At 44.9% G+C, this 18,017-nt stretch overlaps 1 protein-coding gene, 1 long non-coding RNA gene and 1 other non-coding gene across 8 annotated transcripts in view; 2 read left to right on the forward strand and 1 right to left on the reverse strand.

Moving 5' to 3' along the window:
• NOD1 (nucleotide binding oligomerization domain containing 1) overlaps positions 1-14,067 on the forward strand; it is a 62,692-nt gene extending 48,625 nt beyond the window's left edge. For all 6 annotated transcript variants that reach the window (XM_081800328.1, XM_081800327.1, XM_081800325.1 and 3 more), the window contains one exon: positions 13,041-14,067. In XM_081800328.1, the coding sequence (XP_081656454.1) occupies positions 13,041-13,113 (73 nt within the window). In that variant the 3' untranslated portion in view covers positions 13,114-14,067. The remainder of the gene's footprint in view (positions 1-13,040) is intronic.
• On the reverse strand, positions 7-9,926 carry LOC145716525 (uncharacterized). Its single transcript, XR_014139231.1, has 3 exons — positions 9,780-9,926; positions 8,952-9,084; positions 7-2,307 (listed from the first exon to the last, which is right to left on the reverse strand). It is a non-coding gene; the product is annotated as an uncharacterized LOC145716525 (long non-coding RNA).
• Positions 6,103-6,230, forward strand: LOC115942174 (small nucleolar RNA SNORA24). Its single transcript, XR_004076795.2, has one exon. It is a non-coding gene; the product is annotated as a small nucleolar RNA SNORA24 (small nucleolar RNA).
• Positions 14,068-18,017: the final 3,950 nt, after the last annotated feature.

An 18,017-nucleotide genomic window follows, 5' to 3' on the forward strand; every position in this document is an offset into this window, starting at 1 on the left:
CCTCGCCCCTGGCCCCGTAGAACTTGCCGCCCTAAGTCCCGCCGTGGGTTCTGCTGCAAAGACAGGAGGTCGGGTGCTCCGTGACTTGACACTGTCCGGCATTTATCACACACCTTCGTCCTGCGAGGCGGTCTACTGCAGACCGCGAGCTCTTTGAGGGTGGGGCCCGGGTCGTGGTGTTAAAGAAGCAAGACTGGGCTGAGTAAATTGGAAGGTCTAATTGGCTTTATTAAACAGTTCAGGAGTTGGGCAGCATCCCACCTAGCAAGTACAGGGGAGCTCTGCCGAGCCGAACGAGAGAAGGGTTCTTAAAGCAGAGGCATAAACAAAGACGAATTTATTAGCAGGGAATGCATTGTTTAGGCAAGTTTGCCCTCCTAAGGGGAGCTGAAGGGGCCTCTCAGGAAATTGCCTAGTATCGACGAGGAGATTCTATGTTGACTGATTAAAGGTTCCATTCCTTCCTCTCAGCTACTGCTCTGTAGTTCTCACAGCCTCTGCTGATCTTCGGCATTCTCAGGTCATGATGTTTTGGCTTTCTCTCTGTGATACTCACAGGTTATGACCTCAGATTTATGCTCCTTTAAGTCAGTTGTCCTCTCTGTACCTTTTTGCTGGTCCAGTCTGAGGGGACCATGTGCTTGGTGGTTAAGTGGCTGCAAACATGCCTTTAAAATTTTTGAGAGAATATAATGCACCAGGGAGATTATTATGATTATGATAATTCCCAGTGTTTGCAGGGTACTTTGAAGCTATGCTCTCCAATCCAATCAAAATCAAACAAATCAAAGACCCCATGGAAGGAGTCCTCTTTTTAAGGCAAGTGGCTTATTTTGTGATTTGATGTAATCGAGTTTCAAATTTCCCAGAACGGTGAATCCAGGTGTAGCAGGTGGGATTGGCTCCAGCAGGCACCTCCGTGCTCGGCTGAAAGACGGTCAACGGCTGTTCTGTTATGGAGAACAACTTTGGCCAGAGAGTCCAGGGATCGTTGTTGGGCAGTTCTTGCTTTAGTGGCAATTTGGCAAACATTTCAAGAATTAAGGAGAAGTTCCTGATTAGAGCCTCATTATATTTATCCCTGGAAGTAGGGATCTGCCAAAAGGAGAGTCATGAATCACGAAAGCCTCCTGGTAGTTCCCTTCGAACTCACGATGTAAATTCACAGGACTCGACCCATGATAAAAGTATGATTTTCTCCTAGCCTGAAATAAAAGGTGGCTCTGAATTCCAGAAGTTGCCCCCTGAGCAGTGACCTGGGAGGGAAAGATAAGGGTGTTATCTCGCCAAGCCAATGCCAGAGGGAGGGGAAGGAAAAGAGGGCAAATGGTGTCCTGTTCAGTTCCGGTGTGAAGTCTTGATCTGGCGTCGTGAGTGGAGGCAGTCTACTTGGGTGGCCAGTGTTTCTCTCCCTGGTCAGGGTGATTGTCCAGGACCAGGGCTCCAGTGGAGCTTTCTTCAGTTGTGTGATGGGGACTCAAGGCTCAGTGCCTTCTAGTTGCGCAGCGGTGTCAGTGGTCAGGAGCATTCCCGAAGGTCCCAAGAGCTGTTTTTCTCTGGTGATGTTTCCAGAATCCCTAATCATCACCAGGCTCTAGACTGTGCCTAACAGGACCCTTTGAACTGGGATCCCAGATGGTTTTTTGAAGCTGTTCATAACAGGCTGGAGCACAAGACACAAAAGACTCACAGTGGCTGGTCACACTGGCATGAAACAACAAGGTTGTACACGGATAGAGTTCCAGGAAATCTGCAAGGTTCTCGTTCGGTGAAGAGGGTGCCTCGATCACTGGAGATTATACAAGGTATACCCCAAGTGGGAAACACTTTTAATAGTTTTTTTATTTCCTACTGTGAGGACAACAGTCTTGGGGGATGGAAAGGCTTCAACCCTTCCAGAAAACACACATGCAATAACACGACTCTTGGGCACCTGGACCAAGAGGCAGTTGAATGCGGTGCAGCTGCTGGTGTTCAAAGGGTCCAGAGCGGGAGGTCTGAGGCCTCTGGGGACAAAAACGGTTTTTTCAGGATTGTGGACCCGCTAAAAGACGGTTTTTGCAATTTTATAGACCTTTCCCCACTAATGTCTTTTTATAATTTGAGTCATCTTGAATGTACTTTGATGGGCGCAGGACGGCAAAAACCAAAAACAGGGTTTGTTAGGGAGCGAGGAAGAATCAAGCGGCCATCCTGGGTTTCCCATAGCCCAACTGTTTTAGTTTAATTTCTCTGATTCTGGAGCAGACCTTTGCCACGTTATAAGGACGTCAGGATGGCAAACGTCTGGCACTGAGGGGCCATTTTCTGCAGAAAGAGAATGGAGTTAATCCACATCTTTATAGATTCTGTTGCTGCTGCCTTGCACAAAAGTCACCTGGTCACATATTAAAATTGCTTTCCAAAGATTTCTTTCCACAAACCTTCTAGAACTTTCCTTTTTTACATTCAGATTTTGTCCTAAGCTTTCCCTTGTTAAATAACCAGTCTTACTTTAGGACAAAATTACCTTCTTTTCCATCAAAGATGTATTTCTGTTTTGCGTATTTTTTCTTACCAAAAACACATATCCTTCTCTCCTTACATACAGAGTTGTTTCTCTTATTTCCAGTAGCCTTAATTAGTTACATTAGAATTTTTAAAAAAGCTTTATTTAATTAATCTCTAAATGCACCATGGGGCTCCAACTCATGACCCCGAAATTAAGAGTTGCATGCTCTTTCAACTGAGCCAGCCTGGTGCCCCTTTATGAGAATTCTTAACTCTTAAGTATATGCCTTTTTCAATTTCTCAAAGTAGCCCTAACATATCAAAATATCTTTTAGTTTCTCTGTAATAAGTAGTCAAACATAGATAAACCTATGTGTAGTAATTGTTTTAGTATTTTAAAATAAAAACTTTCCTTAAATCTGGAAAAACAAAACATTTTTAAAAAATCAATGTTTTAACCAAAAAGTTATAAAAATTATCCTCCTTAGTTAATTTAGTCACATATTTTTCTGGTTCTGCTTGAATTTAGTTCTTCCATTAGTTCTGGAAATTCTTACCCAGTTTAATTGTATGAGCTGAAGGTTATCAGAAATCTGTACTGAGAGGTCTTTCCATGAGTCTCATTTAAGACAAAATATATTTGCAGGAGGCTTCTGTAAAAGCATCTGAGTAAAAAGTATACCCGTAAACGATAAAAGTCTTAAAAATGGCCATGGTTAAAGATCTGATTAGAGTTTATTACAATGCAAGTGGCAAGGAAATTTGGTTATTTCTGTGACATATAACACTTTAAGATAATAATATATCAGGACATACCAGATTGTTTGGAGTTTCACATAATTTTTAGAACACTTATTTTAATAACTGACATCTACACAAATATAAAGTTTGGTAGCACTTATCTGACAGTGCTGTCCATGGGATTAAACACAACAAACAAGCCTAATGAGTTTAATTGTTCACAAAATCTTTGAAATGTACAATGGGCCCTCTGGAAAATTTCAGTTAGATTGTGGCCAGAAAGACTTCATTTTAGAATTTGATTTTGGGAAGTATGTCAAAAATATCAAAAGGTTTGGACATTTGGTTAAATAGGATCACGAATTGTTATAAAACAATAGTTAACTATCCATTTAACCAAAATGACAATAAAAGATTATAAAGGCCAATACAGTAGGTTACATAGTTGTAAGCAAAATTTAGCCCTTTTAATATTAAGACTCAGTTTAAGTAATCCAGAGACCTGATAAACATAGGAAATTATTTTGGCAAAACACAGAACCCTTGTTTTTTATAAAGAAAAACTTTTGTTTATAATTTCTTACTAAGAGCAGACCAGGAGTATAAGAAAGGTTTGACCTTTTAACAAAGAGAAAACAATTCTAATTTTGCACCAGTGTATTTTCGATAATAAAACTCATTTACTTAAATTTACCTTCATCTTACCCAGTACTAGCCACACAGAAAATTTCTTTCCAAAGATTTCTTTTCCATAAATCTTCTACAATTTTTTTTTTACATCCAGATTTTGCCCTAAGTTTTCACTTTGCTTCAGGACAAATTTATATTCTTTTTCCTCAACAGAAATGTATTTTTATTCCTCATATTTTTTCTCACCCAAAACACATATCTTATTTTCAGTTGCCTTATTTACATTTATTAGAATTCTTAACTCTTAGAAACCTTAATTTCTAGTGAAAACTAAGTAGTAAGCAATTGTAAACTGTTACACCAGAATTCTTTAGATTGGCAATTTTTTTTTAAGTAAGCTGTATGCCTAATGTGGGACTTGAACTCATGACCCTAAGTCACATGGTCCACTGACTGAGCCAGCCAGGTGCCCCTAGATTGGCAAATTTATGAATATATTTCATAATTTAGAAACATGTGTTTCTTCATAGTACAACAGCATAAAACAGAACCAAATTTATTTTATACAGAGAAACTAAAAGTAGGTGAACCTATATTAATACTTAATGTTGTATTACTTTTTCTTACTGGGAAATGATCTAGATACTCAATGAATTTTTTTTTTTTTAAGATTTTATTTGAGAGAGAGAAAGCACCAGTGAGGCAAGGGGGAGAGGGAGAAGCAGACTCCCTACTGAGCAGGGAGCCCTATATGGGGCTCCACACGGGGCTCCATCCCAGGACCCTGAGATCATGACCTGAGCCAAAGGCAGACACCTAACTGACTGAGCCATCTAGGTGCCCCTAGATACTCAATGAATTTAATTATCCATTTAATTTAGCAAAACTTTTTAAAGTTTTGCGTTACCATCAAAAAGATTTTGGAAGCTATTTAAAAGTTTACCTAGCCTGGGTGGCTCAGTCGGTTAAGCATCTGCCTTTGACCCAGGTCATGATCTCAGGGTTCTGGGATGGAGCCCCATGTGGGGCTCCCTGCTCAGCGGGGAGTCTGCTTCTCCCTCTGCCTCTCCCCCCAACTTGTGCTCACTCTCTCAAATAAATAAAATCTTTAAAAAAAAATTTACCTAGAAACCTTTTTATCTTATTTACATCTATTTAATATACTTGTTCTTATTATATTTGGACTACCCATAAAACTTCATGAGGCATTAGACTCAACCATTATTCTGGGGTTTTTCTCTGACAGATTTTGCAACAGAGAGAACATGAAACTCATTTGACTTTCAGTAAACACAGGCAGAATAAAAGTTTTATATTTAATGCTGATAACTCTAAAGACAGGTCTATTTTAATTAAACCAATAATCTTAAATTAGCTTTAATACCAAATATTTTCCCAGATCATGTGAACTTAAACATTTGGGTTAGTTTTTAGCTTTCTCAGTTTTAAAGACTTATTTATTTATTTTAGAGAGAACTAGGGGTGGAGGCTGGCAGGGACAGAGGAAAAGAGAGAATCTCAAGCAGACTCCCCTGTGAGCACGGAGCCCAACACAGAGCTCCCTCTCACAACCCTGAGGTCATGACCCCTAGATCATGACCTGAGCTGAAATCAAGAGTTGGACGCTTAACCGACTGAGCCACCCAGGCATACCACAAGCTTTCTGAGTTTTAGAATGCCCAATTCTTACCAGTGCATGCCTTCAGATAAACTAATTAGAAGTCTGTTACAATTTTAGCCATACCACCCAAAAATACAGAAAATATCTCACATTTACAGCATACATGGACACACATACAAATACACAGACCAGAGGCAAACAAAATCTTCTAGCTTTTGGTTCTACTCGCGTTTGTAGAGCCATTATAGGCCCAATTTCCAAATACTTCCCTCTCTCCCTTTTTCTAATGAAAAACTTCCCTCTCAAGTTTGCATTTCAAAGAATGGCTCCTACCTAGGTCCTACAGAAGATGGGGTAGAAAATGTACAGAGAAAGTATCGAAGTTTTGTCCAAGGTGGAGATTTGGAGCTTATCTGCCTGTTATCAGAGGTGCTCAAGTGGGCATGAGAGCCCTGTTACCGGTTTGTATTTTAAAAAGGCCTCTTTCCCTCTCATTTTTCCTTCAGCCTCAGGTAATTGTGGGCTGTGTTCACATTTCAAAGACGTGATAAGATTTATGATTTAAAGGGACAGAAAGAATGCAAAAAACTTTAAGACTTTTGGGGTAATTGTGACTTAAAATTGACCTTTTCTAAACTGGTCAGCTGTGGCAGTCTTCCTTCCTAGCCATGGAAGAGCATATTCTTGTTTATTGGCAAAGCTGTACCCTTTTAATGGGGAGCCAATTCTGACTTTCACAGGTAACCTCTTCACTTTTGAAAACCTGGAGGGTGCTGGATTCTTGGGCACACATCTAGCTATTGGTCAAATGCTTCTAGGAAGCTCAGTTGTTCCGATGGGCAATGGAACACAGGACAAGATATTAAGAAATTCAAAGTAATGTGGGTGAAGACTTGTTTATTTAGCGTCCTGTGGTACATTGCCAAACATGATTTTAAATCTCAACAGCTTGGGTCCTGAATGGTGAATAATGTTCTGGAACCTATCAGGGCAGTATTTTCAATATAGGCCTAAATATTATTTCTGCCTAAATATGGCATTTAAGGAGAGAATAATTGAGTGCTTCCTTGTTATAATTAAATAAAATGCTTGATTCCTCGGGGGGGGGGCGGAATTACCTTTTTCCCCCTTAAGTACAGGGCAATTTTGTTCCAATATCCTGACCTTTGATAATATCCACAAATATTTTGAGAGGAATGGAAGAGGTTGGTAAAGATAGGTGGTTTTTGGCATATTTCTAGAGTTGCATTTCTGGTTTTATAGAGATTTGGAAGACAAAGACAGTTGTTTTTAATCCCCCAATATTCCAGCCTGAATATCAAGGGACTGGCCTACCTCTTTAACTAAATTTGCTTCTTTATATCAAGCGGAATTTTATGCTTTTGTACAGTCTGGATAAAGCATTTTAACAAAAGCCTTCATGGTTACACAGTTCAGCCAGGACTTCTGTTAGCCCCTCAGCATCAGCCTTCCTCTGATCATTTCTAGGAGGGCCTAGGGGAAATTTTATTGGTCATCTCTTTCTTCTGTGAAGGGGAGGTTGTGAATAGTCAAATCTTTTTAATATTTCTCTAAGTTTGGTAGGATCTTCTGAAAATGGAGGAAAAAGGGCTTTATAAAGATTTGCTGCTGTTTGGGGGACATGGATTTTTTGCAGTAGGGGGCAGGATCTAGGATACACCTGACAAAGGTGAGCATATAAAAAGGTCTGAGGCTGGGGCGCCTGGGTGGCTCGGTCTGTTAAGCACCTGCCAGGTCATGATCCCAGGGTCCTGCAATCGAGCCCCGTATCGGGCTCCTTGCTCTGCAGGGAGTCTGCTTCTCCCTCTCCTTCCTGCTTGTACTCTCTGTCTCTCCTCTCTCTCTCTTTCAAATAAATAAAATCTTAAAAAAAAAAAAAATGACGCTGACTGACAGAGGTTGATTACAGTAAACCAAACCCTCCTGTTTGTCCTAGGTGCTTCTGTTAAATTCACTTTTTGGCTTCTAGCATTTATAAGAGTAGTCTATATACTGTGAACCTAGAGGTTGGGCTAGATTTTAAGAAGGGGAATTTTCATGGGACATTTATCTGTCTTAAGTCTAATTTTTGTTCTTTTATCTGTCAAGGGAATCCCTAAGACTAGCCATTATACTAATAAGACAATTGAGAGCTCTTTATAATTTTTCTCTTTCAAATAGCCAATTTAAAGGATCTAGTGTTTGGCCATCGACAAATTGGATCTTATTAATTTCAATAGTGATTCAAAACCATAAGCCTTTTAAGGGCTTAATCCAAGACTTAAGAGGTGTCCCCAGAGAAAGCAGAGATGATGCAGCCCCCACGATCCAAAAGCCTACTCCCAAGAATAGTCTGAGAAAGTAACCACCTTCGTTGTACAGGCTGTAAGAACGAGGTGGTGTGTACGGTGCCTCTGGTCTCCCAGAATGTAAGACACCTCTAGGCACAGACCTGCTAATCTGTGACATTGGGCTGGTGCTACTGGAATGAGATTTCTCTAGCACTAAGGAGCAAGAAAGGTTGAAGCAGCAGAGGCCCCTCCCTTCGGGGCTGGGGCCCCTTATGACAAACTTTCCTGAGAGCTGGCGTGGCCGGACAGAGAGCGCTGTTTGTAATTGTGTGTCTCGGGTCCCCGGTCTATTGGACTGGCCACCACGATGCACCCCGGTGAAGTGTGCCCTCCCAAGTGAGGGAGACCAGAGAAAATATGCTCACTGGTCACAAAGCCAAGCGCTTAGGACACAGAACTAGACAAAAGGAAAAATCTCTTATGTTCACATTAACAGCCCTGCCTAAGCCTTGGGTCTGCGGGGGCCAAACCAAGACCTAGAAGGGCTATGCCTTGACGCTGGGGACTGTGTGCCGTTTTACTGTGTACCTCACTGCATGGATGTTTTCTTGAGGCCGGCAGCGGACTGAGTGTCCATCTAACCCATTCCATGACCTTATCCTAACGGTGGGGGGAGGGCGGGAGATCTTTGAGTGAGATGACAAGCAATCTAACAGCTTCTAACTGCTGACCCGTGACCACCAATTTTGTCGCTTGGGCTTCCAAGATGTTTCTTTAGCAACAGCCCTTACTTCATGTGCGCATTAACCCACAGCAGAGTTCGTCTAAACAGACCCTGTTCTGAGGAGAACTGTGACCTCGCCAGTCTGTGAGGCCGGCTACACAGCAGGCTTATAGGGCTGAAGCCTGCATTCTGTCCCGTGAGAAGTCCTTCCGATGACACTCAACAAAAAAAGACACAGATGAAAGAAAACAGTGACCACCTCTGGGAGAATATGATCAGTCACCCAAGAGTACGCTACCAAATTTTTACCAAAAGTTGTTCAGCCCAAGGAACTAGTTCTACAGTATTTTCTCCTGCTAACTAAATTTAGAGAAAGGAAGATTGTTACCACTCTCAGGTTCCACCAGGCCCTGCAGACAGAGAAGCCGGGAGGCTGGCGTGGTCAGAACCTTACCTTCTGCTGGCTGTGCGTCAGCTGTCCCAGGATCTCTGGGCGAGCCGCTGTCCTGCGAATGAGTATCCACCGGCTACGCCAACCGGAGGGAAGGGAAGGTTCTTCCTCTACCTTTCAAGTTCTTCCAGCTGGACTAAGAGTTACATAAGACAGATTAACCAGAGGGAAAAAAACCAAAGTTTTATTGTGTGTGCACAGTGGGCCAATAATGAAATTGAGACCTAAAGAGATGACCAAGGCAGGCAGTTTTTGTATTTTTTAGGCAGAGACAATAAATAAATCCATGAGGAATTGACAGGACGAAGAAAACTTAACTTTGGGAGCCCCAATTAGTAAGGAATTCTAGGCAGAATTTGGGGTGTGATATTGGTAAAAATTAACAAGGGTTGTTTATACAGCTTTTCTGGCTCTAAATTTCCCGTCTCTGGTGCTAAGAATGAGGGTGCCTTTCACATGGGAGATTTACCTCCTGCTTTCAGTGGGACAGAGGGGGGTCTGAGTGTCGTCCTTGTACAGGTTGTCTCTTAAATACGTGTTCTTTAAAACCATCAGCATGCCATAGTGGCACATTTTGGTGCAGCCTGCCCTTGGGTCCTACAAAACCAACCATTTCTGTAGATATTCACAGCTCTGGCACTGTGGTTTTTAGACCTAAAATGAGCAGGTGTGCTGGAAGGTGGCATGTTTGACTCTTCAGAACTTAAGGATCCTATTAGCTAAGGCTTTGTTTCCACGATCCGCTCTTTTACAAACCGATTTTAGTAATACCATCCAGAAACAATATCTCACATTTATGACATACATACAAACACACAGAGGCAGGAGCACCTGGATGGCTCGATTGGGAGTCTGCCTTCGGCTCAGATCATGATCCCAGAGTCCTGGTTTGGGTTCTCTGCTTGGCAGGGAGTCTGCTTCTCCCTCTTGCTCTGTGTTCTCTCTCTCCTTCAAACAAACAAACAAACAAACAAATAAAATCTTTAAAAAAAAATACAGAGGCAAAGACTCTATAGTTACTAATATTTGTGGAGAAGATTTTTTTTTAAGATTTATTTGTCCCTGGAATCAAGCTTAAGGAGGCTGTAGAGTTTGGGCACAAGAGCCCTTTTTAGCAGTTTGTACTTTAAAAAGGCCTCTTTTCCTTTCTGTCTCAGGTCATTGATAGGTTGTGTTTGATAGACGTATAACTTCAAGGGACAGAGAAAGAATGTAAGTTCCTGCAAGAAGGACTTGGGTTTCCCAAGACCAGTAATTTACGAGCCTTTGAGATAAATGAGGGAAGTTTCGGAATAGGTGTAAAGGAATAGGTGAATTTTGAGTTGTGCCTGGAGTGGACTTTTATTTTGAGGGGAAAAAAAAAGATAAGGACAGTTGCTCTCAATTTCTCGAAGAATTGGGCTGTAACTTGAATGACATCATAGGTCGGCCGCCTATCCCAACTACATTATCCTCATTCATTTTCTTTCCCTCTGGGTACATATTTGAATTTCAGATATTTCTGGCAGTACTGAATAACCCCCCTTGGGTGTTAAGACGGGTTCCCAAAGAGGCCGCGAAGGATATATCTTCCCGAAATCCAGAGTCACTCCCAAAGACAGCCAAAAGAAAGAAGCAACAACCTGCATGTCCCAGGCAGGCAGAAAGCCAAGCCTGGTTATGCAAAATGAGACAAGGAAGAGGGTGACAGCTGCCCCTGGGAGGGAGGGCATCAGTGAACAATGGGTTTAGATTCGGGAAGGAAAGGGTGACGTGCAGTTTTCTTTCCCCCTCTCCATGGGCACTGCGGCGGGCACCTTCAGAAGAAGTGATTCTGGTAAGCATTTTCACCCTTCACTGGCTTCTGCCAGTTTTTCCAGGGTCCCCTGTATGGGCTCTGCTATCTGCAGGAGGTTTCCCTTAGCTATTTATTTTTTTAAGATATTTGAGAGAGAGGGAGTGCAAGTGAGAGAGAGAGAAAAAGAGAGAATGAGCACCAGCGGAGGGAGCAGCAGAGGAAGAGGGACAAACAGGCTCCTTGCTGAGCAGGGAGCTCAACGCAGAGCACGATCCCAGGACCCCCCACCCCGGACCCCCATCCCAGATCATGACCTGAGCCTAAGGCAGATGCTTAACTAACTGAGCCACCCAGGCGCCGCCCCCCCGCCAACCCCTTGGCTGTAGCAGTTTACCAAAAAATTTCTCAGTTTCATTAACTCTGAGAGGGCCCCTGTATGGCCAATACCTTGCCAGTTTTCTTTCTGGTGGCATTTTCAGAGCGGGGAAAGGCAATGCAGACTGAGGATTAGCAGAATGAGTGCTCAGAGGACAGAGGGGGACAGCAAGAGTTCCTTCTGTTTTGCTTTAGGTCCCTCTTACACCTTTAATTTTTGTGAGCCTTTTGCTAAATCTTTTTATTAATCTTTTATTTTTTTTTAAAGATTATTTATTTATTTATTTATTTGAGACAGAGAGAACGAGAGAGAGAGAGCACATGAGAGGGGGGAGGGTCAGAGGCAGAAGCAGACTCCCCGCCGAGCAGGGAGCCCGATGCGGGACTCGATCCCGGGACTCCAGGATCATGACCTGAGCCGAAGGCAGTCGCTTAACCGACTGAGCCACCCAGGTGCCCCATTTGAAGCCTGTGGGTTGTTTCTTTTAAAAAACAAAACAAACAAACAAAAAACAAACAGTCACTGCTGTGTCCCCGGGGCTTAGCGCTGCGTTTTCATTTGCTGAATAACAAAGTGCCTGAGTGCCAGGCGCGGTGCTGGCACCATCCAGTGGTGACCAAAAGGGACCTGCCCTCATTCGTGGGTTTACCACCTAGTGAGGGGGACACCCAGTAAAGAAAAAAAGCATTCAAGCAATTCACTGTGAGAGCTGTAAAGGAGACAGCTAAGAAGGGAACCTAATACAGACGAGGTTTCATGGAACTTTTCCCTCAGGAAGTGGCATTAAGCTAAGCCATGAAGAATGAATAGGAAAGTATTCCAGGTAGAGGGAACAGCATATGCAAAGGCTCTGAGGCAGGAAGGAGGAGCATGGTATCCTTGAAGAACAGCAAGATGTTGATGTGCCCTGGGGTTCAGACAGTAGAGAAGAAGGGGCAACGGGGGGCAGAGGAATTGGGGCATACTAGACTATAAGAGATCTGTGGGTAGTGCTACATATTCTGGTCTTTATCCTAAAAGCAATGGAAAGTCATGGAGGGATTTGAAGCAAAGGGGGATATGATCAGCGTTGCATTATAAAAAGACCACTCTGGCTCCTCCAGGAAAATGGATTTGAAGAGGTCACATGGGTACCTGTAAAGGGACCAGTCAGGAGGGCACTGCAGTGATCCAGAGAAGAGATGATGGTACTCAGTACCACGATGGTGGTGGTACAGATATGGAGGGGTTCCAGGGAGGTATGCTGGAGATGTTCCGAGAGTAAGATAGAACTCTGGGATAGACAGAATATGAAGATGAGGAGCAAGGGGTCAAGGCTGATCCCCAGGTCACTGACTTACACAGCTGGATGAAGAGTGGTCTGACATGGAGTTACGGGCCCTGGGCCGGCGTGGCCACCTTGAGGTGCCCGGGAGGCGTCCAGGTGAAGATGCTGAGTAGGCAGAGCCACACAGGAGAGGTCTGGGCTGCAAGTCCACTGACGTAGGGACGAGGTCGCCTGGGGGCGTGATAGGCCCTTCCCCCAGCCTAAAGGAAATCCAGTATTTAGAGGCCACATGCAGGAGAACAGGGGAGGAGAGACTGAGACGGAGTGACAGACACAGGAGAAAACCAGAGAGCCTAAGAGCAAGCCAAGCGAGTGTGGTGTTTCAAGGAGGCAGAGGGCAGGACAGCCAAATGCCTGTGAAGGACAAGACAGACCAGGCCTGAGAGATGTCATTAAGTTCAAGTTTATAGAGGCTACCGGTGACCTTAGTGAGAGCCAGTTCAGAGAGTGACGATAGCGAAAAGGAGTAATATTATCACACAAGTGTCTGAATAGAGTACGTCTCTTAACTTCAGGGCCATGTGAGGAACAGGAGTGTGTTAGGAACACACACTGGCAAGGCTCCCACAAGTTCCTAACATTTTACTTGTGTTCTTTGTTTTTCTCTGACAGCCTAAATGGAAACTTGATAAAGCCAGAGGAGGCCAAAGTCTTTGAAGATGAGAAGCGGATCATCTGCTTCTGAGAGGCAGGGGTCTGAGCCCAAGGAGGAGCCCGCTGCCCTGATGAACAGAGGAGCCGCCCCGCATAGCTGTTACAATTTTCCAGGGCCTGAGTGCGCCTGGTGAGCCGTTTTAGTGACTAAATGCACTATGAAGAGATGTAATGCATATGCAGGATCATTTTTATCGGACATGAGAGGAATAAGGCTGAGCTCAAAACTGGCCCTCAGCACCAGGGAAGTGAGTCAGTCATGCTGTCTTCATGGAAGAGTTGAGGACACAGTAGAGAGTTAGTGCCACGCTTCTTGCAGAAAAGGTGCTCAACAAACAAGTGTTTTACCTGGAACATTCTCTTCCTCCTTAGTACTCCCGACAGGTTGACGGTCTGCCCACTTCACAGCTGTAGAGACTGAGATATGCGCAGCGTCGGGATTTGGCGCTTCCAAGGTTTTGCCAAAGCAAAGGCTCCTTGTGGGCTTCTGTTTTAGTCCTTGGGTCTCAGTGTCTGTTGACGGAGATCACAGGGTGCCCTCTTAGCAGGTCTAAGAGAAAGGGTGGGGTCTTCATACTGCGGAGTTTCCACTCAGGGCTTCCTCATGCTGGGCTGACTTCCTCGGGAAGGCTGCTAAGTGTGGGCCTAAGTGCTCTGCGCCAGGAGGAAGAACCCGTGCCCTTCCTCGAAAAGGAATAAGGCCTGGGTTGCCTTTGTGGCCCTGGGGTCCAAACAGAAGCTTTTGTCTCTGTCTCTTGCCCTCCTGAGGAAGAGAGATCTCTCCCTGCCCCAGAGTAGTTGTGAGGATGACTGAACCCGACTGAAGGCTGAGGGAGTTGCTGAGAACCCGGCTAGCAGAGCATGTTACACGGACCATCACGGCAGGCATGTGCTGGACATTAAATGGGGGAGGGGTGGTGATATTACCAGATAACTTGTTCTTTTGCCAATTCATTTAATAAAGTACTGAAAACATTATTTCTAATCACCCGAGTCTGGGATTTTTAAAAGGGAATTTAGCCTGAGAAGCACGGGAGGGTCCCTGGACTCCATGGCTTGACTCCCTTCAGGATACTCACTGTGTTGGGTGGGGCCCTGGCGTGTAGTGCTGTGAAGGGCCTGCTGAAGGAAGGGCCAGAGGCGTCATCCTTACGGTCCTTTGCAGGCCTCTCCACCTACCAAGGGATCAAAAAAAGCCAAGGAAGCAACTGAGGTCTTTTCCTCCATCTGACCTCTGAATCCATACAGCTGGCTTCTCAGAGGCACGGACTTGTTCCGGGGAGGCTGGGGCCAGGGTATGCTGCCTGGGCCAAATTCCACAGCCCTCACCACTGTGGCTCGGCAGACCCTGGCAGGCCGGGCTCTACGTCTACCTTCCGTGGCGGTTCGCTGCTGAGTGGACCTGTCACCCGCTGTGGCAGGAGGCACCAAGCTGATAAGGACCAAACACGAGAGGGGAAGGGACGAGGAGGCCTTCCAACAGTACCTTGGAGTTCTCGGAGGTCCAGTGTGGCTTTGTGCAGGAGCCCCTGTCAGGAAGTGTGCCACCGAGCAAGTTAGCTCTAAAACTCCTGTACGGTCATTCAGCTACATGGTGGTTGTTCCCCTGCGGGGCTGCTTTGGTAGCTCTGACCCACCCCTCCCTTCACCCCAGATCTGAGTATTCACCTAAGAGTCACCCCCTTAGGCAGCAACTCTCTCCCTACCAGAGATTCTGGGCAACAGGTATGGAATGAGCATGGCGAGCTGAAGGCCAGGGGTGCTTAGGACAGACTTTAGACTTCCCGAGTAAAGAACTATACTCAGCTGACAGATTCGGGTTTTGTTAAACCACTAAAACTAAACTTTTGAGAGATTGAAGTTTACTCAGAAACTACCAAATAGTGCTGCTTTTACAGATTATCAAAATTAAAACTGCTGCGTCTAAGGAAATTAGAATTTGTGTAGTGTTGGCTTAAATTCTATTTGGAAATACTTCTGGTCTTCTAGATGGTGAGCAATAGAATTTTTGATTTCTCAGTCTCCTGATTTGCCAGAAAGGTTCCCCATTACTCACTGGTGAGCTTCTGTGCGGAGAAGTGGAGCCTTTTCCTCACCAAGAAAAAGACCATTGAAAATTGAAAGAAAAAAAAAATTCCACTAACAGGATAGGATTATTTCTTCCCACGGGACATCTTGGTTGGTTTCGGGAAAGAAAGGACAGCTCCTATATTTCAGACGTGCATTTATGGCATGTCTGGGCTGATTTGGAACTTATAAAAAACAACAACAAAAAATCCCCTGTCGAGTCACCAGGTGGCTTTGGTCCAGTCCTAAGACTCGGACTCTCAACCTGCGTCTTGAAAACCGGGCCTCCTAGGGTAGCCCCCCGCCCTCCCCCGCTCTCTCCCGCTCTCCCCCGCTCTCCCCCGCTCTCCCCCGCTCTGGGCGGCCGTGAGGAGCAGACGCGCTGAAGCTGGAAGGCGGGGTCGCTGCTCAGTACACACCACCGGCCACCGTGAAACCAACGCCGCTCATTTCCGCTCGCCAGGGAACGCCCCGCTGCTTCTCTTCTCAGCTCGGGACCTTCCCGACAAGGTCCCCTATGGGCCTGGAAGCTCTCAAAGTCAGGCCCAAGACTACGATTCCACCTCGGGCAGCTTGGACTAGTCTAGCTTCATCAGCGAAGGCATAGCCATTAGTGTTCACCACTGTCACCCAAGAGCCCTACCGCTCAAGTGTGACTCACAGCCGCGTGGTCCTCGTACGGGGAAGAACGGAGCAGGAGCCCACGAGCCTCCGCCAGGGGTCCCCTTCTGCTCCCCACTGGACGCGGGTGGCTCACGGGATCTTTTGGTCCACTTCCAGGTGTGCCACGTCTATTTCCAGCAGCGAACTGCTCCCGCACGGGAAAACCCCCTCGCCCTGGAGCTGAAAGGCAAAACCGTGATCATTATGCCAGGCGCCCCCAGAGAGAGGGATTTTAACGAAAACGGAACTCGCTGGCGGGGAGGCTCGTGTTCCCACTCAGATGTGCTTGTGGCGCCGCAGGGCCCCGGGGGCCATCCCAGCACGAGGCTCTCAGCCTTCATGTGCAACTGACTGCGCCCAAGACCAGCTTAAAACTTGCAGAGGCACTAAGCACTGACAAGGTTATGGGCCCCCAATGATCTGTAATTAAAAAAATTTTTAAACAATAGTAAATGCATAAACAGTAAGTAAGTGCAAGGATGTTAAGCAAGTTTTCCCATGACTACTTGGGTGTTCTGTTTTGGTGGGTTTTTTTTTTTGCAAATAACAAGTATCAAAAGATCTCAAACTTTTTTTCTTGATTTTTTTTCTGCCAGTGCTTTTTGTTATAAAAGCAGTATCACAATATTAAAGGAAAATTTTTAAATAATGCTTATAAATAATACTAAGTTACTTCAATTTTTACGTGTCATCTTCCCATGTTTTGCCTACTTTGTGACATTTTTCCCAATTTTTTTTATTTTGGTAAAATACACACAAGCAATTAATCCTTTATGTCAGTGGCTCCCAAGGATCCAGCTGTGCTAGGGGCCTGGTGACATTGTTCTTTAAGACTCCATACCAAGTACATAATGTTAAAAAAATTTCCTTTTAAGCCCATTCACCCTTGTGTCCAAAGACACTGGTAAGCAGAGAGTTGGCCCCAAGGCTCAGTAAGGAACAGTACTGCAAGTCTCTGGGTGCTGAGGATTTAGGTTCAAATCTCAGTGTTACCAGTGGTTGCACGACCCTGGACAAGTAACTTAGCTTTTCTGTGCTTGGGTTTCCCATTGTAATACTAGTACTCCTGTCAGAGGGGTGTTCGGTTAGAGGAGTAAATTAATATATGTAAAGAACTTAAGACAGTACCTGACAGGTAGTATGGGCTCCAGGAGTAGTAACTCTTATTATCTGATCAGAACCTTTTCCTTCCAGCAGGGCCTTAATGAGCACCAGGGATAAGGCAAGAGAAAAGAGGGGCCTGGGCTGGGCCATCCTTCCCATCCTTCAGAGCCCCTCCAAAACAACATCACCATTTTCAGACCGATAGCAAGCTCTAGACATTTAAGTGACCTAGAGCCAGAAGCCATTTCCAAGGCTGAATACCTATGGGATAAGAACCATTCCCTATACTGGACACTGTCTTTCATTTTCACTTTGTTAAGGAACTGCATATCTGTGTCATATCCAGAAACATGGATTAGGGAGGCCAAAAGCCTGTTTGCATTTTGATTTGATTTCACAGATGTTAGTATTATCTGGCCTTTCACACTACGATCATGTGGCTGAAGGTCATTTCTTTGATGTGAGCCCGTGGTTCTCTGTTTCCAGCATTCTTTTCTTTCACTCATTAACACTGCTACTGATTCCCCAGCCCGCTGAAGAAATGAATGCTGGGTGTCTTGAGAGGAGCAGGAGGAGAGTAGAAAGGGAGGTAGAGCAGGGAATAAAGCCAAACAAATTGGGAGGGTGGGAGATGGGTGGGGGGACTCCTGACTTGCACCCAGCTTTGCCCGCTCCTATGACCTTGTGCAGGAACTGGCCCAGTGTGTCTCAGGCTGTCAGCCCAGTGTCCTGGGCACTGGTGTTTATGGAGGCGGCAGCTCATCATCTATTGAGCAGCTGTGGGGTATTTCCCAATGGATTTGATTTTCTATTTCCCACATTCCTAGGCAATGTGTAAGGTCTTTTTTCTTTCATCAAGATAATGCACTTATTTCTTTTTTTATTTATTTTTTATTTTTTTATTTTTATTCTTATGTTAATCCCCATACATTACATCATTAGTTTTAGATGAAGTGTTCCATGATTCATTGTTTGTGCATAACACCCAGTGCTCCATGCAGAACGTGCCCTCCTCAATACCCACCACCAGGCCAACCCATCCTCCCACCCCCCTCCCCTCTAGAACCCTCAGTTTGTTTTTCAGAGTCCATCGTCTCTCAT

This window comes from Leptonychotes weddellii, chromosome 12 (genome assembly GCF_054177405.1).
Source record: "Leptonychotes weddellii isolate Sample4059 chromosome 12, ASM5417740v2, whole genome shotgun sequence".
In the NCBI taxonomy this organism is placed as follows: domain Eukaryota; kingdom Metazoa; phylum Chordata; class Mammalia; order Carnivora; family Phocidae; genus Leptonychotes; species Leptonychotes weddellii.